This window comes from Haliotis rubra, unplaced genomic scaffold (genome assembly GCF_003918875.1).
Source record: "Haliotis rubra isolate DU_JTF1 unplaced genomic scaffold, ASM391887v1 Scf436, whole genome shotgun sequence".
Taxonomy (NCBI): domain Eukaryota; kingdom Metazoa; phylum Mollusca; class Gastropoda; order Lepetellida; family Haliotidae; genus Haliotis; species Haliotis rubra.
In genome coordinates, this window is record NW_025767120.1 from 563,411 (window position 1) to 586,087 (window position 22,677).

General features: G+C 43.1%; 2 protein-coding genes across 2 annotated transcripts in view; both read left to right on the forward strand.

The window, feature by feature from the left end:
* The window catches only part of LOC124289206 (nuclear pore complex protein Nup205-like), a 53,897-nt gene extending 39,685 nt beyond the window's left edge, over positions 1 to 14,212 (forward strand). The window contains exons 24-41 of the mRNA XM_046725811.1: positions 2,276 to 2,419; positions 2,565 to 2,663; positions 3,257 to 3,504; positions 3,656 to 3,847; positions 4,247 to 4,508; positions 4,848 to 4,943; positions 5,277 to 5,431; positions 6,709 to 6,900; positions 7,139 to 7,254; positions 7,437 to 7,587; positions 7,997 to 8,129; positions 9,318 to 9,572; positions 9,784 to 9,864; positions 10,608 to 10,774; positions 11,033 to 11,147; positions 11,939 to 12,073; positions 12,664 to 12,833; positions 13,282 to 14,212. Coding sequence (XP_046581767.1) covers positions 2,276 to 2,419; positions 2,565 to 2,663; positions 3,257 to 3,504; positions 3,656 to 3,847; positions 4,247 to 4,508; positions 4,848 to 4,943; positions 5,277 to 5,431; positions 6,709 to 6,900; positions 7,139 to 7,254; positions 7,437 to 7,587; positions 7,997 to 8,129; positions 9,318 to 9,572; positions 9,784 to 9,864; positions 10,608 to 10,774; positions 11,033 to 11,147; positions 11,939 to 12,073; positions 12,664 to 12,833; positions 13,282 to 13,371 — 2,801 coding nt within the window. The 3' untranslated portion in view covers positions 13,372 to 14,212. The remainder of the gene's footprint in view (positions 1 to 2,275; positions 2,420 to 2,564; positions 2,664 to 3,256; positions 3,505 to 3,655; positions 3,848 to 4,246; positions 4,509 to 4,847; positions 4,944 to 5,276; positions 5,432 to 6,708; positions 6,901 to 7,138; positions 7,255 to 7,436; positions 7,588 to 7,996; positions 8,130 to 9,317; positions 9,573 to 9,783; positions 9,865 to 10,607; positions 10,775 to 11,032; positions 11,148 to 11,938; positions 12,074 to 12,663; positions 12,834 to 13,281) is intronic.
* A 5,769-nt stretch (positions 14,213 to 19,981) lies between these two features.
* LOC124289221 (xaa-Pro aminopeptidase ApepP-like) overlaps positions 19,982 to 22,677 on the forward strand; it is a 31,985-nt gene continuing 29,289 nt past the window's right edge. Inside the window, exon 1 of the mRNA XM_046725824.1 lies at positions 19,982 to 20,130. Within this exon, the coding sequence (XP_046581780.1) occupies positions 20,085 to 20,130 (46 nt within the window). The 5' untranslated portion in view covers positions 19,982 to 20,084. The remainder of the gene's footprint in view (positions 20,131 to 22,677) is intronic.

The window sequence follows — 22,677 nt, forward strand, 5'->3', positions numbered from 1 at the left end:
ACAGAGTTGCTCCCACGAGTGGATGCTACACTAAGGAGGCCTTCACTCTCTTAAGTCACGCACTGGGTTCTCCAAACATAGATCTGTTTGCCACCAGCCAAAACCATCAACTGCCAGTGTATGTGTCCCCAGTCCCAGATCCAGCAGCTTGGGCGGTGGATGCTCTCAGCCTATCATGGGAGGGACTTCACGCAGCATTATCGCGTTCCGCCACCAGTTCTATTACCCAAAGTTCGCGAAAAGTCAAGGAGACAACTTGCTTACGACTAATTTTGGTCGCGCCTTGGTGGCCAGCCAGGAACTGGTTTCCCGTTGTACAAAGTCTAGTGGTAGGAGATCCCTTCCCTCTACCCACGTGGAGGAACGTTCTCGTGCACCCTCACAGCCGTCTTCCGCATCCGGCTCCAGACCGATTCAATCTGCACGCATGGACCATTTGCAGAAAGCACTGAGTGCTAAGGGTTTTTCGGCTAGAGCAGCCAAAGCCATTGCGACAGCGCACAGATCTTCTACTAGACATTTGTATGACGACAAGTGGCAGTCGTTTGAACGTTTTTTGTGTTACCAGAAGCAGGATCCGCTGACTGTGTCTCCTCAGTTCATAGCAGATTTCTTACTTTATCTCCGAGCGTCCAGGCGTCTGAAGGGAGGCACCATTGCCAACGCATTTGGCGGCAATTAGCTCTGTTTTTAGCGATTCCCACTGACAGAAGGATTTCCAAAATCCCAGAATTACAGGCCATGCTTCACTCATTCCGACTTGAAGACCAGAAGTTGAAGTTTCGTCTGCCGGCATGGAATCTCAACACTGTTTTAGACCATCTCCGTGGTGCACCTTATGAACCTCTTGATAACGCTTCCCTCGCTGATTTATCCGGGAAGACGGCATTTCTGTTGTCATTAGCGACTGCGGCTAGAGTGAGTGAGGTTCACGCCCTTGACGTGACTAGGATCAAGTTTGAGCGTCGTCGTCATGGTTCTGTGCACTTAGGTCTGTGTTGGGATTTCATCGCTAAAACCAACTACCAGGTCAACCTGATCGCCAGTTTTCCATCCGCCATTATCATCTATTGTTGGCTCTGAAGGCGATCGCGGAATTACTGTTATGTCCGATTCGTGTGCTCAAAACTTACATTGATCGCACCAAAGGCGTTAGGTGGTACAAGGAAGCGGTTATTTCTTCCACTGTCCCAGGCGTCGCAGTCAGATGTCAGCAAAAACACTATTGCCTTATGGTTAAGAACAACCATTCTTCAGAAAGTATAAAGCGGCTCGCGCTGGACCCTCCTACGTCCTCTCATCCCCACGAGATTCGAAAGCACTTGCTTCGACTATGGCACTTCACAGTAATTGCACTGTGTCATCCATTATGCAAGGTTGTTTTGGCGGTCGGACACAGTATTTGCCAGTCATTACTTGCGTGACATGGCTGTCAAGGGCGTTAATGATGTCCACAGCCGGACCATTGGTGGTTGCTCAGCAACTTCGCCATTCCCCGAAGAAAGTGACCCTCCTGCCTTGTGTTTCCTTCCACGGACCACCATGTGGGGAATGAGTTGTTTTTCTTCACAAACAACTAGGTATGTCAGTTAAGGAGTTATCCTTGTTTTTCAAGTCCATGCTTTTGCTGCATTCCTTAAGCCGCCAGCTTTAAAATTAGTGGGTTCTTTTCATTTAAGGCCGCAGTCTTATTGGCGAATTACCGCTACCTGATCGTCACCGCTAATTGGCTCTCTGTTATAGGCGTTATCAACGCCTTCCCGTTAACGGATTACGGATTGAGCTGGCTGCTATTACGCAGTGGTATGATCCCTCAGATGACACGCCCACCTTCCAGCCTGTCGGATAAAGTGCAGGAAGTAAGTAGTGCAGGATTAGTTAAAATTAAGTAAAATCTAAATATTTTTTATATTTGTATACTTATCCTGCACTACTTATGATAAGGGCCCACCCTGTGCTATCAGCTACCTCCCCGCTTAGTTTTGCCATCTGTGGGATTTCTAAGCAATAATCTGAGGTGGCTGACGTCACCTTCCGGTGACGCATGCGCAGACGAGTAAGCAGCCGAGACCAGGAAGTGATTGCAGTTTTGACATCGTCTGGCAAGCCACGCTTTTCGAGCCGTAAGCAATAAGTGCAGGAAGTAAGTAGTGCAGGATAAGTATACAAATATAAAAAATATTTAGATTTTACTAAAATGTTCAACATGGCATGGCTGGGGTGGCTACTTAATGAATGATTATGACGGCTCTGTATGAGTCTTTACTTTTCCCAGGTCATCCAGTGATAAGTCACCAGTCCTGGCTGTTGAAGACGATAGCTATAGAGTTGCGGATCACATCCTTGAACCGCCAGCGCTCACACACTCAGCGCCTCCTTCGTCTTTTGCTAGCTGACACTGATGATGAACAGACATACGGTGGGTCCAGCTGCAAGTGTATTTCAGCATATTTTCAATTTTACATTTGAATGGTAGCTTTCATATCTTAGGATTTGATGTAATTTCAGAAAGTATTATATGTCAAGGAACCATATCAATGTAAAGCGATGTGTTCAACTTTCAGTGATGCAGCCTGTGGGTACTGATGAGGGAGAGTTGTCCACCTGGGACAGGGACCCAAGCTCCTTCCTTGGGGGGCATAACCGATCACTGGCTGTTCAAGGTGAGGGGGAGGGGTCACTGGCTGTTCACTGTTCAAGGTGATGGGTAGGGGTCACTGGCTGTTCACTGTTCAAGGTGAGGGGGAAGGGCCACTGGCTGTTCAAGGTGATGGGTAGGGGACACTGGCTGTTCAAGGTGAGGGGGGGGTCATTGGCTGTTCAAGGTGAGTGGGAGGAGTCATTAGCTGTTCAAGGTGTAGGGGAGGAGCCATTGTCTGTTCACGGAAATTGGGAGTGGTCACTGGCTGTTCAAGATGAGAGGGAGAGGTCATTGACTGTTCAAGGTGTAGGGGAGAGGTAATTGGCTGTTCAAGGTGTAGGGGAGGACTGTTCAAGGGAATAGGGAGTGGTCACTGGCTGTACAAACTGTTGAAGGTGAGAGGGAGGGGTCATTGACTGTTGAAGGTGAGGGGGAGAGGTCAGTGTCTGTTTAAGGTGAGAGGGAAGTGTCACTGGCTGTTCAAGGTTAGGGGGAGGAGTCATTGGCTGTTCAAGGTTAGGGGGAGAAGTCATTGGCTGTTCAAGGTGAGGGGGAGGAGTCATTGGCTGTACAGACTGACACAGAGTTTCATGTCACCTCCTCTCCTGCCCACAGCCCAGCAGACTCGGCGGAAGCTGCTGTGTATCTTGGACTCCATCAGTTTTGCTCAGCAGTTTCCTGTTGGACTCCAGCTGGACTTCTTTGATCCAAAGCTGATTGAGCAGGTGATCACAAGCTGTGAAACCAAGACCAAGACTGGAATAGTGGTTTGTGATGTCCGCAACCTGCGTCGGATCCTCATCAACGAACTCAACAATCAGCAAGGCACCATGATGGCTGGTCAGAGGCCTCTCATTCAAGAGGTAATGTCACAGTGTTAGGCATAATCATAAACCATAATTATTATTCTCATACCCTCATGTAACACTGACACGCTGTGATACAACTGAAATACTGATTGAAGTAGCGTTTAACCAAACTCTCTAACACAAGCACTGAATGTTGATATCGCAGGAGATCCAGAACATCCTGAGCACAGTGGTAGCCCGGAACTCTGTCAGGGAAAGTCTGTATGTCAAGCGCCAGTCTTTCGAGGCCTGGCGACAGGTGACCGAGGTCCTCTTGACAGCCTGCCCTGAAGATGTTCTCATGGGGGAGGTCAGGCAGATGGTTATCTTTGAGGTGCTCCAGGACCTGCTGGTCAAAGTGAGTAGAGACGAGGGGGGAACTAGGTGTCGGTGACCTGACCCGTCATGGCGACAGTCAATGTGAGTATGGACAGCAGGGAACTAAGTGCCATGAAGACAATAAATATATCAATCTGACCTAGCCACAGAGACAGTCAAAGTTTAGTAGGGACGAGAGGTAACTAGCTACTGGGGGAATGCTCAGCACTCTGACAGTCAAGGTGCAACAGGTTTAAGAACTGAGAACTGACTCAGCCACTTATTATATCTTTTCAGGTCAGTTGACTGATGCAGGATTCTGAAAGAGCAGCAATTTTTGTAGTGAGAAATCTTTGGCTATATTAAAAGGATTCCTGATTTAACAATGGATAATTTATTATCTCACAGTATGTCACCAGTGACGATGTTTACTCCACAGGTGGCTGATGATGATGCAATGCCTGAATCAACTGGCCCTGTAGCGGGGGTCATTCTCACTCTTATGGCTAATCTGCGTCAGTGCTTCCTGTCCGACACTGCACCATCCACCTCCTCTGCTGCGCAGAACACATCACAGTATGTAACCATGCTGGACCGTTCAGTGCTTCCCTCTGCTGGCAGTGCTGTGGGGTCAAGGACACTCTTCGCTTCCTCCCTGCAGATGGTGCTGAAGGGCGTCCTGGACTACATCCTGCGAGCTGGTGAGCTTCATCTTCTTAATGTTTACTTTGCTATGAGATTATTATCAGGTCTATCAACTGCTTTAGACAATTACATCATTTAGCACAAACCTTAGCACCAGGATCTGTCAACCCAGGTTCACACTTCAAGCACATTTACATTATTTACCTTGGTCGCCAGCTGCAACCCCAGACCCAGCCACTGTCATAATCCTCTATGACTTGCTTGCCCCTCACTTCGAGCTAAGATTATGTGATGCTATTGAAAATGTTCAAAGTGGTGTTAAATCCACAAGTGTTTTGGCCTTTGGATCAATCTTTGAAAACTTGTTTTACATTTGACAAAATGCTGTGTGTCAGGTGGTGGTGCCCAGCGAGTCAGGGCAAACCTATATGGAGCCCTGCTGTACTACCTACAGATAGCTCAGAAACCTGCAGCTGTCCCTCAGCCAAAAGGTAGGTAATAGTGAACCGTGACAATGAGTGTTTTTATACTATTTACATAGCACTGCAATCTGCAACTGTTACTCAGTCAAAGTGTAGACAGTAGGTGAAACAGGCTTCATCATTACACTAAGCAGACTGAATAGTTATAAACACAAAACTACACGCTCATTCTTATATCATTTTTTGAAGCTGTTGATCTGCATCGAAATAGAAGAGATTATTACCATGTCATAACAAGGAAGTATCTTGTCTTGTAGGGGAGACAACCATTTTAGTCACTACTGTTGCCACTGCAAGTAGGAACATCATTACAGTTGAATAATTTATTTCTGTCTACTTCAGGCAAGGAGAGCGAGGGAATGTCTCGAGTATTAGGTACAAAGGAAACTGAGTATGAACAGCTGTCTAAAGAGAACCTGTCCACCATCTTGTCATATGGCGACAGTCTGATGGAGACTGTGTGTCGGGATGCTTGTGATGGACATGATATTGGAAGGGTGAGCAAATTGTAAATAAAGCTGAAACATAGTTCACATTACAGCACCTTCTGTGGGTTTGAGGGCAGAAGCATTGCTATATTTGTCAGGTGAGGTGATCCCTCTTGTGCCTTCCAGAACAGATTCATTTTTTAATTGTTGAAATATGCTTACTACATGTCTGGTTGTGCTAATTGTCAAACGGAGACATATGTTCAAACACCCTCTGTGGCCAATGAGTAGAGTGTGTGTGCATGGCTGCTAATGCATCTAATAATGAGTGCAGCCAAATAGGGATATATATGTATGCTGCAGCTGAAAGTGTGGCTTGTAGCCAGCTAGTGATGTGTATGCTGCAGCTGAAAGTGTGGCTTGTAGCCAGTGAGTGATGTGTATCAGTTGCTGTAGGAGTGGCTTGTAGCCAGTGAGTGATGTGTATCAGTTGCTTTAGGTGTAGCTTGTAGCCAGTGTGTGATGTTTGTTTGTTGCTGCAGGTGTTGCTTGTAGCCAGTGAGTGATGTGTATCAGTTGCTGTAGGAGCGGCTTGTAGCCAGTGTGTGATGTGTATCAGTTGCTGTATCAGTTGCTGTAGGTGTGGCTTGTAGCCAGTGAGTGATGTTTGTTTGTTGCTGTAGGTGTGGCTTGTAGCCAGTGAGTGATGTGTATCAGTTGCTGTAGGTGTGGCTTGTAGCCAGTGAGTGTGATGTGTATCAGTTGCTGTAGGTGTGGCTTGTAGCCAGTGTGTGATGTGTATGCCAGTTGCTGTAGGCTTGTAGAGTGGCTTGTAGCCAGTGTGATGTGTGTATCATGCTGCAGCTGTAAAGTGTGGCTTGTAGCCAGTGATGTTGCAGCCAGTGAGTGCTTGTAGCCAGTGAGTGATGTGTGTATCATGCTGCAGCTTGTTGATGTGCTGTAGGTGTGGCTTGTAGCCAGTGAGTGATGTGTGTGTGGCCTGTATCAGTTGCTGTAGGTGTGGCTTGTAGCCAGTGAGTGATGTCATGCAGTTGCTTGTGTGTGGTGTGTGGCTTGTAGCCAGTGATGTGATGTGTATCAGTTGCTGTAGGTGTGGCTTGTAGCCAGTGAGTGATGTGTATCAGTTGCTGTAGGTGTGGCTTGTAGCCAGTGAGTATTGTATCAGTTGCTGCAGGTGTGCTTGTAGCCAGTGAGATGTTGTGTGTTGCAGTTGCTGTAGGTGTGTTGTCAGTTGCCAGGTGTGGCTTGTAGCCAGTGAGTGATGTGAATGTGTTCTGTGGGTGAAGGTTGTAACCACTTTGTGATGGTTGTGTCTGCTGTTACAGATGCTGGCCCTCAGTGTGCTGGACACGGTTATGTCTATTGACCACTACCAGCAGTGGCTTTCCTTCCTTAGTAAGAAGGGCTACCTCCAGCACCTGGTTGACTCGCTGCTCACAGAGGACGCAGACTTGCAGAAAGTGCTGGCACCCAGCCCAGAACAGCTGCGTTCTCTCTACATATACCAGTCAAAGATGGTGAGTGTTTAACTTTTTCCAAGTGTTTTTGTATTGGACAGATTAAAAGTGATATTAGTTCAAACTTTAAACAGATCTACTTATGTAAATAGCAGCGGTACCACAAAGGGTTTGTATGGTGTTATCCAATACCACTTTAGTTTTATACCACAATTCAGAGATGCCAGATTTTCCTGGTACAATAGGGCCATGGTATGTCAAGATTTCTAAATTAATATCATATTGTACATGCTTTCAGAGCTTACTCACTCGCGTTGGAGAGACACTAGAAGGGGCGCACCTACTGCTCAGATGTGGGATACTTCAGAAGCTGTCCGCCTGTGCCTTCTTTGACCTCCGACCTGAGTCAGAGAGGTAAGTTGGAATCTCCCTCAACAGGATCATCCCTTGTCATGGTCACAAACATTGAAGGGAGGAGAGTTATGTTGTATACCCACCTTCATGTTCGAGTTGACATCAACTGTTGTGTTGACATCTACATTGTGTATAGTACCCCGATTGATGTAGATGTTTGTCATCAACTGTTTCTATTGTAGCCCCGAGAAGGAATTGATGGAGGATATGTCCGGAGATGAGTTTATCCCAAGTCCTATGGCAAGGTATCGCATCCTGCTGTTTGCAGCCCTGAACTTGTGCCTGGCTATACTCACATCCCTTGGGCTGGAGAACAAGGATGTGGCTGCTCAGGTAGGTCACAATGACATGAATCTTTGTTCAGCTCAGGTAGGTCACAATGACATGGATCCTTGTTCAGCATAGGTAGGTCACAATGACATGGATCCTTGTTCAGCATAGTTAGGTGATAAGAGTATGGGTCCTTGTTCAGCTACAGAAAAGTGTGGGAAGGGCAGTTTTTTTACAGCTTTCAGATGCCAGACATTTTGGTGTATTTCAAAATTCCTCAGCATGGAATTTGGCTTAGAATTACATTTTGTAATTGATTTAAGAGGAATATGACAGTATTAAGCAGTTTATTTGTTTTTAACAGAAAATATGGAATTCTGCAACTGTTGTGTTTTAATAGAAAGTTATGACATTTTAGCCTGTTATATATAATGCATCTACTCAAAACCATGGATGACATCTACACTCGCAGGTGATGTTGTTCATCATCTCCCACAGCGACGTCTTCAACACCATTGTGCGCAGCAGGAAGCCCCTCCTGAGTTTGTCCACCATGCGAGAACTGGCTCTCACCACCTGTGTCATCTCTAGGGCCAACTTCCACAGTGAGTCAACCCATGAAGATCCGGGTTAGAATTGATCTTCAGTAACCCATGCTTGTTGTAAGAGGCGACTACGGGATCGGGTGGTCAAGCGCGCTGATTTGGTTGATACACAAACATCATATATCAATTGCGTAGATTGGGTTGCTCATGTTTGTTGATCACTGGATTGTCTGGTCATGACTTGATTATATTCCATATAGCTGGAATATTGCTGAGTGTGTGTAAAACAAAACTCACTCACTCACAGTGAGTCACTTGGTAGTAGGGATAAACTGTTTTCATAGTATCAAGCTTGTATAAATGAACTGTGTCCATGGTGAGTCACATGCTTGTAAAGTCAGCCGTCTAACCCGGTCAGCCACTGCGGCTTCCATTTGTGGTTGCTGAGCGGGTTAGGCAGCTGACTTTGTGTGCTGGCGATTAGGTGCCGTACTCTGAGGGTGTGGGTTCGAATCCTGGATGGGACTCAACCCAACAGAAGTACTTATGGTTAAGAACAACCATTCTTCAGGCATATAAAAGCGGCTGCTGGACCCTCCTGATCCTCTCATCCCCACGAGATTTAGCGACTATGGCGCTTCGCATTAATTGCACTGTATGCACATTATGCAAGGTTGTTGTTTTGTTGGACACGGTGTTTTGCCAGTCATTACTTGCGTGACGCGGCTGTATCAAATTGGTAGTTTGCTAACCCATGCTTGTTGTAAGAGGCGACTAACGGGATCGGGTGGTCAAGCGTGCTGATTTGGTTGATACACAAACATCATATATCAATTGCGTAGATTGGGTTGCTCATGTTTGTTGATCACTGGATTGTCTGGTCATGACTTGATTATATTCCATATAGCTGGAATATTGCTGAGTGTGTGTAAAACAAAACTCACTCACTCACAGTGAGTCACTTGGTAGTAGGGATAAACTGTTTTCATAGTATCAAGCTTGTATAAATGAACTGTGTCCATGGTGAGTCACATGCTTGTAAAGTCAGCCGTCTAACCCGGTCAGCCACTGCGGCTTCCATTTGTGGTTGCTGAGCGGGTTAGGCAGCTGACTTTGTGTGCTGGCGATTAGGTGCATTACGTGTACTAGAATCTGTACTTTACTGAGAAAGTGTAATCCCAAATAAAACACACGTTACAAGGTCCTTAGTCACCTAATGAACTCAATGAACTGAAACTTCCCTTACAGCTGACCTAGGTTCTGAGTACCTGGACAGTGAGACGGCTCTGATCGAGTTCCGTGGACACCGCTCTGTCATCCAGAGACAGATGCTGTCTCTCCTGTCTCACTACAGCTTCTCCCCACGCTTCAGCAAGCAGCTGACCAACCTCAGCAGCCAGACGTACCAGGGTGGCCAGAGCATTGCAGCCAAGGTGTCACTAGCCTACCAGGAAGTCACGTCTAATGTTGTGGCATACTGCCGATCACTTCTTACTGAGTCGGGTGAGTTGGAAGTCTTCTTTGAGGAATTTGAAATGAAATGTTCATTTGTATAAAAGTTTATCAGCAAGGGAGCGTATTCTGTCTTACAATACATAGCTAAAGTCATGGAAAAGTAAGGTAAAAGTTTATCAGCAAGGGAGCGTATTCTGTCTTACAATACATAGCTAAAGTCTTGGAAAAGTAAGGTAAATGTTTTGTTGATGATGTGCAGGCCCCACTACTCAGTACAGCCGGATCCTGTTCAGCCCAGGCCTGGAGGAGGGAAATGCTCGAGACCTACAAGATGCTGATGGTGAGAGGATAGTAGGGAATCATGCACTTGGTCAGGAACCTGGTTTCATCTACTGTTGCATAGCGGATGTGCCAAAAGCATCTTCTTTATATTTGTGTGAGATACTTAGACCCATTTACCCCAGTTAAGTAGAGGCTGTATGGCGGAATTTTAAAGTGATATTAAAGGTAAATTTAACCTTGCTCTATTGGTCTTGTAAATATTCCATTCCAACCCCAAAATGTACTGTCATGAGATTTCTGCCAGTTAGCATGCCAAACAATTGAGTTCCATGTCATCATGTATCATTACTAGCATGTGCAGGTTGCACTTTTCATTTTCCACTCAGCACTTAAGAACTCGAGCAGCACAGAGTTATAGTATGTAAGGTTGCAGTATGTTTCGGAGACATATTTTTACTACACGTGACTCAAACACCCAATGGTGATCTAAGTGCTCTTAGATGCTTCCAGATTATTCATGAATTCGTCCCCTTTAGAGGTTCTTCATTTTCCAGTACAGAGTTGCATCCCTTAGCTTGGCCAGGAGCTAGGTTTGCAATGATTATGATCCTTGATTTGACAGCATTGTGTCATTTGTTTCATTAGTTAGAAGTCTGTGACCTCTGTCACTTCCGTCTCCATTAAGTTGGTATTCTGTGCTAAGATTACTCAAGTTCTATTCAAAGTAGCATTGAACCTTGTTCTGTCTCTTTCTTTCATGGCCATATTTTCTCAATGCTTACATGTTTTTTCTGTGTTCAGAGTTCTCCATATCAAGTATTGGTGGGAGCCAGAGCCTGAGCCTGGGTGTAATAGTTTACCTGCTGAAGCAGTGTGCCGGACAGTTCCTTGTGGTATACGACAGTCACAGACAGCACGTCCAGAAGCTCACTCATCTGCAGGACCTCAGCTCTGAGGACCTCAAGCAGGTCAGAACAGGCACTGGTTCAGATTAAACACTACTCGTTTTCTTTCAGAAGCATATTTTATTTACCTTCTTTTTTGGCTTTATGGAGCAGGGGCTGTGGGGTAGCCTAGTGGTTAATGCTTTCGCTTGTCACTTGTCATGCCGAAGACCAGGGTTCGATTCCCCACATGGGCACAATGTGTGAAGCCCATTTCTGGTGTTCTCTGTCGTGATATTGCTAAAAGCGGTGTAAAACCATACTCACTCACTCTTGTTTCAGTTTTCTGGCGCAAGTGGGACAGAGAAGATGTCATCCCAGCAGCGCCATGAGCTGGCCCGAAGTAGGTTGACAGACATCGTCACACAGAAGGCCAAGGAGCTGCAGCACCATGCATGTATCCTTCATTATCAGGGTTTAGTGATACCGAACCTGTCCTTTTGTTCCAGAAGTCCATGCTGAATCTTTTGACCTGGACAAGTAATGTTTTTTTATCACCTTGATGTTGTCTCTTCGACCTTAAGTTGTGGGTTGTTCGTCTGTCACCCATCTGCCTGTTAACCCTGCATTTGAATGCCTCTTTAGCTTCCCGACATAGGATAGTGAAACTGACACCAGACCACCTGGTTTGTCTCATCAGCAGTTCAAGTTTAGGAACTCATTGAAATGAAACTGACACATAAAAATCTGCATACAAAATTGGTTTGGTTGAGTGTGTGTTCTTTCCTGACAGCATGGATTTTAGCTTACAATATCAGTGACTATTTTCTGGTCTTGGACACACCAGATGACTGTATTATTTACAGACTGGGGGTGGTGGGGTAGCCTAGTGGTTAAAGCATTCATTCGTCATGCCGAAGACCAGGTTTCAATTCTCCACATGGGTACAGTGTGTGAAGCCCATTTCAGGTGTCCCCTGCTGTGATATCGCTGGAATATTGCTAAGCAGCGTAATACCATACTCACTCACTTTACAAACTGCTATCAGGCAAGCAAAACACAAATTAACTCTTACACTTTGTCCTTAGAAGAAACTGAAAAGGTGACATTTTTTTTACATGTCTCAAGTGACAGAGAACTGTTTGGAAACAAGCTGATCGCTGATTGAAATCATTTGATGGCAGATGACGGAGTGATTTGTGCGACATTTAATATCAGAGCTTTGTGAATATTTCTTTAGCGTGCCAGATATTGTAGAGAACTGTCTGTTCATCATCTGGCGTCACCTGGAGTACTACCTGCTGCACTGCATCCCGGTGGACCAGCAACCTCTGGCCTACCAGGCACACATGCGTCGACACAACCAGATACGTCGACTACAGGGTAAGTTAGTCTATCACCATCACAGGCGTTTGGATGGGGTAGTAGGGACCAGCAGACATGCCTCTGAGGTTTCAGTTTCAAAAGTAACCTGTAGGGGAGGGACTAACACCAAGTACTAAAGTCTAATCCAATGCTCAGGGTTTACATTTTCAAGCCAAACTGAGGAGTGTTTTTCTCCTATACACATATTATGTTGTGAATGGAGTCAAACGAAGTGTTAGGAGTTGATGACCTTAATCATAGTACATTCTAAATGAACCAGCCATTCACTACCACGTTTGGGGAAACACTTGTCTTGGATTTTAGAACATTTGAAACACTTTGATACGTCCAAACACCATCTGCTGCTCAACGCATCAGGCCATATTAGGTAAAAGTAAAATGAGGTCTTACTAGTTAAAATCCATAGATACTCTGGCTAACGTCATCTGTCTCTTTAGAGACTTTTAACAAAAACTAAGTGCCATCCAAAACAGTAATAAATATCTGCAATAGGTTTATAAAGTTGTAGTGAAGATGACTTCTATGTAAAACAGCAAAAATACATGTACAATGTATTAGTTAAGAAATCTTGGCATGTTTCTCTCCAGACTTGACTGGTATCCGTGGTGTCCCTCCTGCAGAACCTGAGATCATGATCAAACCTGAGTATGAACAACTCTCCCATGGTGTCACCAGGGATGACATTGAACTTCTGAAGCAAACAGCACCCTCTGTCATAAGCGAGTCACTGCTGAAGAAAGTGCAAGAGATAAACCAGGTATGGTGTTACAGCTGATGCAGATTGGCATGTGTGGCTTGTTTTCTTCTGATATTATGAATGTGAAAAAGTTGGTTGGTTGGTTTATCACTGCGCTCAGCAATATTCCAGCTATATGGCGGTGGTCTGTAAATAATCAAGTATGGACCAGACAATCCAGTTATCATCATCATGAGTATCGATCTACACAATTGGGATAAGATGACATGTGTCAACCAAGTTAGCGAGCCTGACCACCCGATCCCGTTGGTCGCCTCTTACGACAAGCATGGGTTACTGAAGACCAATTCTAACCCGGATCCTCTACGGGTCTAATGTGGAAAAGAATCAACAAGATGTAGCAGTTTGTATATTTGTGGCTTAAGTGTTTTGGGTAACTTATTTTAATGAAAATTGACATTGTTGGTTATGTTATACCAATTACTTGAGTATATCTTTATCATTACAGTGCTATGTGAAAGATCGTAGTCACTACAGTTTCACAGAGGCAGTTATACGAAGAATCAAACGTCTACTTCGACTCCATACTGGCAGCTGAAACTGCGGAATCAGAAAATCGTAACACATTTTGTGTTGAGCTGCAAAATACTGACTTTGATAGGCTCCTGTATGAACTTGTATGAATATCTAATTGAGAAATATTGGTGGAACTTGGATTATAGTAAGCAAAGAAGAATTAATGTCATTACAATATGAAGACCAGTGAATGGAACTGACTTCACTGTCTCCATAGCACTGGAGTGTACAGTATGGCCTGGAGGCCATTAAGTCATCCTAAATTGTCTACATGCATGTAAATCATTACAGTCACTAAATTTTTGTGGTTTTTGAATGTCATAGTTTAAAAAACTATCATAGACATGTTGTTTTATGTGATGACATCTTTTTGCTGTACCAATGTGCAATAAGGTTGACCTTTAGGGGATTCAAGGTATTGAGAAAATGTATTAAAGCATGGCAGTATGTGCACTCTGTATGGTGTACTGTGTATGGTTCTGACAATCCATACAGGGATCTGCCGATTTAAGACTATTACGACTACGTTTGAACAGTTTTGTTATTTCAAGGTTGAGAGTACAGAATGTATGAGCTCATAACAGCCTACATTGTAGATTGTCTTCCAATCTGCAACCTCTGAGGTATATTTTTGAATGGATGACATCCACAAGGCACAGGGAAAATGTATTTTGATCAAGCTTTAATTGAAAGAAATTGTCAAGCCATGACTGTAAATGTATGTATGGCCCCTGGGAAAATGTCGACACAAATGAAACAACCAAGTGTTACAATGTACAGAATTATGTTTGTATTTCTTTTATGTGATTGTGAGAATGTTTGAGCTATGTAAATATGAAAATAAAAATGTCTACATGTTCAAATATTGTTTTCCATGTTTTATTAAAGTCTGTTTCGAATTCGTAAAATGCAGTACAAATTTCTTTATCTAAGATCAGCAATTAGCTCACCTATAACTTAGACAAATATTAAATATTGTGTGCACCTATGAAATATCTGGTGAGTCAAGCATGCGTTAATGAGTTTGCATTGATTTTCCAACTGAACAGTGGATTATTATATCAAGATATAGACATGTGAAAGCCTAGACCATCAAGGACAAGTTCAGGGTTTCAACACTAATAACATCTGCAACACTGGTGCAGATCCTCACCTGCTCTCTGATTTGGCCCAAATTCATTCTTTCTGTCCAAGACATGAAATATACTATTGCAAATAACAAAGCAATATTTATTCAGTGTCTGATCAAGTTTTATCATAACTGTTTTGAGGTGGAGATAGAGTGACATCCAGAAAAAGTGCTTGCAGAACATTAACAATGTCAATATCGTTTGTGACGGTGATACAGGCGATGTAGCCGAGGTACATTGAATGCACCAGGTGATACCCCGTATGAGCTAACGTTACCAGCTGGGTTTGGTCCTGTCCTTCCATCTTATCTCCGACTTGATACTTTTTGGGAAAGGTCTGGAGATACCACCAGCTGTTGTGCTGCTTGAAAAAGTCTGTTACAATAAAGGATATCGGCATCGTTCTGTTCTCACTATTGTGCAAATGCAAGGGCATAACGTGACTTTGCAACAGGATAATGCCCGCCCACGTGTTGCGCGTATTGTAGGGTGCGCCATTCAGACACTGACATTAACAATGATGAGTTGTGTTCTCGTATGAGTTGTAATGCTACCCCATACCATGGCACTTGTCACCCCAAACTGGTTATAGAGAGTGTCGCTTAAACGTTCTCCTAGACGCCTGGATACCCTGGCAATACTGTCCAGATAAAAAACACAACTTTAGCACATCTGTTAACAGTATATTGTCGCAGGCTCGTCTTCAAATGCGAAGATGCTGTCGACATTAAACAAGTAAAAGGGCAGTCTTGTTGACGTGTCAACGACCAGCCCATGCGAAAACAAGGATGTTGCAATGCAGTTGACAACGTCTCCAAAGGGATAACATTGTGTATCAATGAACACCGAAATGTCTTATGTTTGGCCTTATGCAGGTTACCTTATTGGTGAGAAAGTAAGAAAGTTTATGGATAACAACTTCTTTATTATATATGATGCGACGTTTCGGTATGGATTCTTATACCGTTGTCTAAGAAAGTTTATGGATAACAACTTCTTTATTATATATGAAACGTCGCATCATATATAATAAAGAAGTTGTTATCCATAAACTTTCTTACTTTCTTATTAGTCACCAACTTCTAAATGCCAATCAAACATAACTACCTTATTGGTGGTAGGCCTCAATTTTCAGCAAACGTTGTTTCAGTTCAACGTCTTTATGAACACTTGATATCCGAAAACATTTTTTCACGTTCCAAATCCACGCGTATCATGCTACCAACAATCGGCAAACTGCGCTCTTGTGAACAAACACGGGCAAAGGGTCAATCACGACCATGAAGTTACAGAGATGACATTTCATAAGTATGCATTGTAAGGAGCATTATTGAGTTTCAGTTTCATTTGATTTATTGAACTATACATAAAGCACGGATAATTTGTATACTTTTCGTTTGGTTTATATTCATCATAGCAACAGTACAATACATTGTCTAGCTCATCAGAAACCAACGATTCTGTGCACAGGAAGTCTGCAGCCTTTTCATTTCGACCCCTTTCTTCGATCTTTGTTGGGGCGGTGGGGTAGCCTAATGGTTAAAGCGTTGGCTCGTCACGCCGAAGACCCGGGTTCGAATCCCCACATGGGCACAATGTGTGAAGCCCATTTCTGGTCTCCCCCGCCGTGATGTTGCTGGAATATTGCTAAAAGCGGCGTAAAACCAAACTCAGTCAGTCAGTCGATCTTTGTTTGATTTCATTTATATATGGTATGTTACTGCACGACGTCAATGTTGCATGTACTGTTCAAAGCGGCACTACGCCCATATCACTTATTCATATTTTAGGGAAAAAAATGTTAAGTATGAACGAGATACTATTCCTGCACATTCATATATTGTGAGACATGTATTTCTGATTGAAAAATCTGTATCGAATCCAAAATCTGTCTTTTCAGAGCATAGTGTTTTGCTTTGAGTAAACAGCTTTGATATAAGGGTAATATATAAGAAAAAACATGCATAAACTTGATAAGAGAAATTTATAAGCATGTTTTCAAGATCATATATCTTAAACATAGGAAGAGTTTTTTTATCCTTCTAAAGTAAATATGTAAAGATAAACATTGTAGATTATCCAGTGTTTCGTGTCGCCATTGCATTGTGAGATAATAGACTGGTAATGTTAGTCCGTTTGTCTCCAAATGAGAATAAATTGCAAAATAGTCAATTAAATGTTAGTAGGTGCATGGCAATGGATGTCCTGTACCTAACGTCTGCTGTTTGTTATTTTTGTACCCATCATTGGAACAAAGTTTTCCAAGAAACTTATCACGTTGTGATGTGCACAAGCTGACATCTTAGGAGGAAAGGGACAGAGCGTTAGGCGGAACAGCGCAAACACGTACTGCACATGCTATATACTGTTCGCCGTTGTTGACTGACTGATAGATTCCTTATTCATCTTATTGGAAACAGTTGGTTTTAAGGATATGGTTTCTTTCAGTGTGAAGCTGAATGGGAAAATATTTTATGCCATTAATAAATACTTGAAACGGGCTTCTAAAGATCTGATATGTCTCCTAACAAGCCGAAAAACGTTGTCCTTCGGCAAGTGCTAGCAAGTGAGGAATATCCGGTGTTAGACAGTTTTCAGAAAAATCAACTCAATTGTTAAACTGCATGCAGGAAGTACGTAGTCCATTCTACATTTAAGGTCACAACACACGTACACGCCACTATGACTATTGAAGAAAGTGTTACTGGAGACGTGGGTAAATGCCTCCCACACAGCCAGCATGCAGTTAGTAGGTACCCAGTGGGGTATGGGAAAAGGTGAAAGACTGACATGCTGGCTATGTGTTTCTCCCAGGCTGTGTTCTCGTCTTTCGCTCCAAGGCCACGGACAACAGGGACAACCACACAGCAATGGAGGGCAAGGTAGATCTGGGGTGAAAAGTAGATTAGTTCTTGCTTTGTCTTCCATCTATTACCATGGACAATACACCATATCACAGTTTGCAGGATCCAGAGAACAAGGTCCCGACGTCAAATAGCCTTAAAGGAGTTAATTATTTCTCCCAAACCACACCTCTATGAATCTTGAATTCCAACAAACCTGACCCCGTTTATATGATTGACAATTAAAATAAAGATCAAGGTCATCCGATTTTACGACTTCTCCTTTCAACTCCAATCTGAGTAAGTGAGTGTAGTTTTACGCCGCTTTTAGCAATATTCTAGCCATATCGCGTCAGGGGACACCAAAATGGGTGGGGAATGTGGGGAATCGAGCCCGAGTCTTCGGCGTGACAAGCGAAAGCTTTAACCACTAGGCCATATCCCACCGCCCTGCACTCCGGTCTGTGACAATTGGTCGCAACGTTTAAATTCCAGAATGTTGAAAAGTTAGTAAATATATCTAGTGGACGGGTAACATGGCAGCGTTGCTGCTTACAAAAGACGTCAACGAGGTACAATAGATATACTGGTCACGTGATGGTCACGTCACGCAACAGCCCCACCTATAGTTGTGACCATTATCAGTGACAAACATTTTCGAAGGGTGAATGAGTGAAAATTTTACGTGACATCGGCAATATTTCAGCCATATCGTATTTTCGTGGAAGAGGGTTTTGACATGAGCGAGTGAGATTGCAACTAAATTATTTCGAGACGACCCCTCTTTTGCTGTCACTCCCGGGACCGTTGTGTAGCATGTACAGTACGTGTTTGGTGAAATATGTAATTGGGTAACGACTTGGGGTTTAGAAGGAGTGAGTGAGTTTAGTTTTATGCTGCACTCAGCAATATTCCAGCTATATGGCGGCGGTCTGTAAATAATCGAGTCTGGATAAGACAATCTAGTGATCAACAGCATGAGCATCGATCTGCGCATTTGGGAACCGATGACACTTGTCAACCAAGTCAGCGAGCCTGACCCAACGGTCCCGCTAGTCGCCTCTTACGACAAGCATGGGTTACTGAAGATCAATATTCTAACCCGGACCTTCACGGGTCGGTTTAGAGGAAGTCAAACACATCATTGTGTATCTCTTTCCGACAATACTGTATGGTTTGAAAGTATTTTGCTGACCCACATCCGTCCCTTACCACCCTTTCCAATATTCATGCAGCATCTCTTCGTGGACACTTCCCCCTATAAGTGACAAAGGTTTTACCTAAATAGTTTTGGAGTTACCCATCAGATAGAAAGTGTGTCCAATTAGTTTCTTCAACTAATCCATTAATTATAAAAAGTTTAGCCAAATTCATCTTCTTAGCCCAACAGAAGAGACAGAACTTTCTTTGATTTTGATAATGAATTGACAATGATGATATTTCACATGACAATATGTCCAATACTTCACAATATGCATACTGGTGCTCGCATATACATGTACAAGTTGTAAAACTTGAAAATATAAAATGGGCCGGGGCCTCATTACAATTTAAGGAATAAACTCATTCATTCAGTGACCTGCTTTGTCCCTGTTGAATATGGAAATTTACGAAATAATTATCATCTCAAACAGAACCGTTAGATTTCCATGCCATACGTCAACCTCCATATATAGTAGTGATACGTTCTTACAACCCCCTCTTTCGACGTCTTTTTTCATTAGCTCTCTTCGTGATCTAGGTTCTCCACACCTGTTATAAATAACCAATCCGTTACGAGGTATTGTTTTTCATAACACTTGTAAAGATGACCGAATCCTAAGTTGAAGTTGGTAATTCATATGATCCACAAATAGGGAATTTTTCCACGATTCGCACATGCATGTACCGTGAACCATATTAATGACGAGTCAAGTTTGACTGTATACTGAATCATGCTGTCACCTTCCCTTCCTAGCCAGCATTTCCTACTCTGAATGTCTTCTTTGATGGACATTTTAGAGTGAGTGAGTGAGTGAGTAAGTTAAGTTTTACGCCGCACTCAGCAATATTCCAGCTATATGGCGTCGGTCTGTAAATAATCGAGTCTGGACCAGACAATCCAGTGATCAACAGCATGAGCATCGATCTGCGCAAATGGAAACCGATGACATGTGTCAACCAAGTAAGTGAGCCTGACCCCCGATCCCGTTTTTCGCCTTTTACGACAAGCATAGTCGCCTTTTGTGGCAAGCATGAGTTGCTGAAGACCTATTCTACCCCGGATCTGCACGGGTCGGCATTTTAGAAGTTGAGTTGATGATGAATGATGTCACTTGCTTGACAGCGACATTAGAATCTATGTCGAAACGTCGCCCTTCACAGGATAAAAAGAAGATGTATATCAATAAAAATTGTCATCATTCTACTCTGAATGTGTTCAGTTAACACACATACAACAGTTAAACATCAGTATCACTTTCCTACGTGAACGAATTATCGTTATTGTATAATTCTCGAAAAACAATTCCACCATAATTTGTTTTTACAAATGTTCCCGTGAATTCCTGGCTCTCATAACCGGGACACTGTCGTAAAACTGGTTCTGCCGGTACACTGCGCAGAGCACGCAACCTAAAGCATAGACATCACTGAGCAACACATCTGTAGTCTCTCCCCTCCGTGACCTTCGACCTGCCCTAACGGCGATATTGGGGTAAAAGCGAGTCGTGTGTACCTGTGGCCCGGGCATATCGCACACCGCTTCACGGAAGCAAGACGTTATGGCGGGCAGGGAGCTCTACATTTGCGTTTGTCTCGCGATCACAAGTGAGTGTATTCATAAAAGTCTTTTTATATTATGGATCATAGATTAATTTGTCTATATATTGTAATCACTGGCTGCCAAAACAAAACTGTTTTTCTGATTGCACATGTTTAATACATTGCCATCGGCAGTTTGTTTTTCTTCCTCTTTCGTACATTTGACCCCAGCAGCAAACAGTGCTAAAGCCATGTACAACATTTGACTGTTTTCTATAAAATGCAAGGCGGTACTTTGGCTGGAATGAGCAATGACTGTGGTGTCAGCTTGTGTGTTGTATTATATAAATGCATGTCGTTGTGTCAATAACCTGGCGTTAAACAAGTTCACCAGCTGTTCTTGAATTTGGTGTTTTACAGAAATATGTACTGATAAATCTATCTCATTCACGGATAAGTATGTGTGATTAATTTATTGTAATGTCACAGTAGGAATACCATATTGGTCTACTTTGGCTATGAACGATGTGGACTACCTTCACATAAACTACGTTTAGAACGTCTGTATGTCAATGCGCCTTATGACAATCTCGAATATTATTCAACTATTGCGTACGTTATATTACACTGCAATACATGCACTGGGGCTGTTGGCGAATGTTAATCTGTTATATGATATGGATACTATTCATGTCAGACATATCCAATGCTGATTTTCCAATCAATTATAAACAGGTAACTCAATGCAAGTAAGTGGAACCATGCAGGTTTGATCAAAGCATGTATAACGGTAGACTGTGGGAAAGGGACTGAGTTAAGTTTGTCTTAACAGTTGCGTATTCTAAGACTAGGAATGCAATAGTGTGGAGTTTATACAAAAAAATACAACAGGTGCAGGGTCCGTTCGTATCTCTTCGCAAACAGACTGAGCGAGTTTAGCACCGGTTTTGTAAGAGTAGCATTCATTTCACGCCAACAGACACCAGACATGGTCTTGGCACAATGTAGCAATTAATGCTCAGAATCGAACTATATTCCCCTGTGTAAATATGGCTCACATTTTCCTCTTGGCTAAACCATCGTCCATTTGCATAGATTGGTATTTAGGGTTGCCTAGTGGTTAAAGCGTTCGCTCGACACACCGAAGACACAGGTTCGATTCCCAACAAGGTACTATTTGTGAAGTATGATAGGGCTGGGCCGGGACACCACAGTGATGCATAGATGATACCAACTCACTCATAAATATATAAATCAACCTATGAAAAACAATGAAAAGGGCCATGTTGATTTGGCTGACTATGTGTCATCGCAAACCGAAGGCGGCTTTTAGTATCTATCACTGGATTGTCTGATCCAGTCTCGGTTATTCGCAGACAGACGTCATATAGCTGAACTGCGTTGAACAGCGAATATACAAGACGATCTGCTGACTGTATGTGTGTGTCAGAGTGGGAATGAATAGGAAATGTCAGTGTTGTCAGTTACGTCAACATGTTTTGCAGACGTACAACCTTCAGATCCGTGTGTACTGTAGGAGCGTAACCAACAACAAAGTCACTCCTTGCCTCATTTGCGCTTTGTGATTTTGAAAGAACACAGTTCTCTCAGCGTGCGGATGGGAGAAACATACACGTCGTACACGGCCACGACATTACGACGTGTTATTGACGCTACTACCGAACACAAAAGGCATACATTTCTGCCTTGCCATGAAAAGTACATTATGCAGGGACGCGACATGCACCTTTGTGACGAGTGTGTAACATTTGTGTGAATAAAAGACAATGCATACCCGAAGGCGGCATGTTCACATATGCATACAAAAACACATGACTGACAGTTAAGCGATGGTTAACGGCACTCTTGTGTTTTCACAACTATCAATATATGCATGTATGTATATGTGCATTTACTGTTAGTATTCCCTCTATAGTTGTTTCAGTGTTTACCTCTGTATATATAATGTGTATATACGTGTGTGTTTGTTATTCCGTATCCTGTTGTTTCAGTGTTTATCTATGTGTATATTATATCTTCATATATGCATATTTTCCGTTCCCGCTTTTATTGTATCCAAGTTTGCCTGTGTACATGCATAATTCCGTCTTCCGTTTCGATGTTAATCTTGGTGTGTGTGTATACATATATGTATAGTTATTATCTGTGTCAGTGTTTATAAATGTACATACAATGTTTACATATAGTCACATGTATTATTCCCCTTACGTTGCCGATGTATCGGGTCTGTTGAGAAGTCTATAAGTTTATAGCTTCACACCTAAAACAAGGGCACACTATGCCTTGTGGCAGGAATGTAGCTAAATCGGGGAAAATGAATATCTGAATCAAAAAGCGTTTATGCCTCTATGTAAATGAGAGTATGGTAAATCTTATCATTTTATTATATAGTTATAAGTTTAAATAAGTAAAACATTATACCTTTCATTAGTAAAACATTAGACCTTTTCATTTTCCGGTCCATGGCCGATGGGGTAGCCTAGTGGTTATTGTGTTCGCTCGTGGCATCGACAGCCCTGGTTCGATCACCGACAGGGGTACAATATATGAATGCCATTTCTGGTGACCCCCTCCGTGACATTGATGAATGAC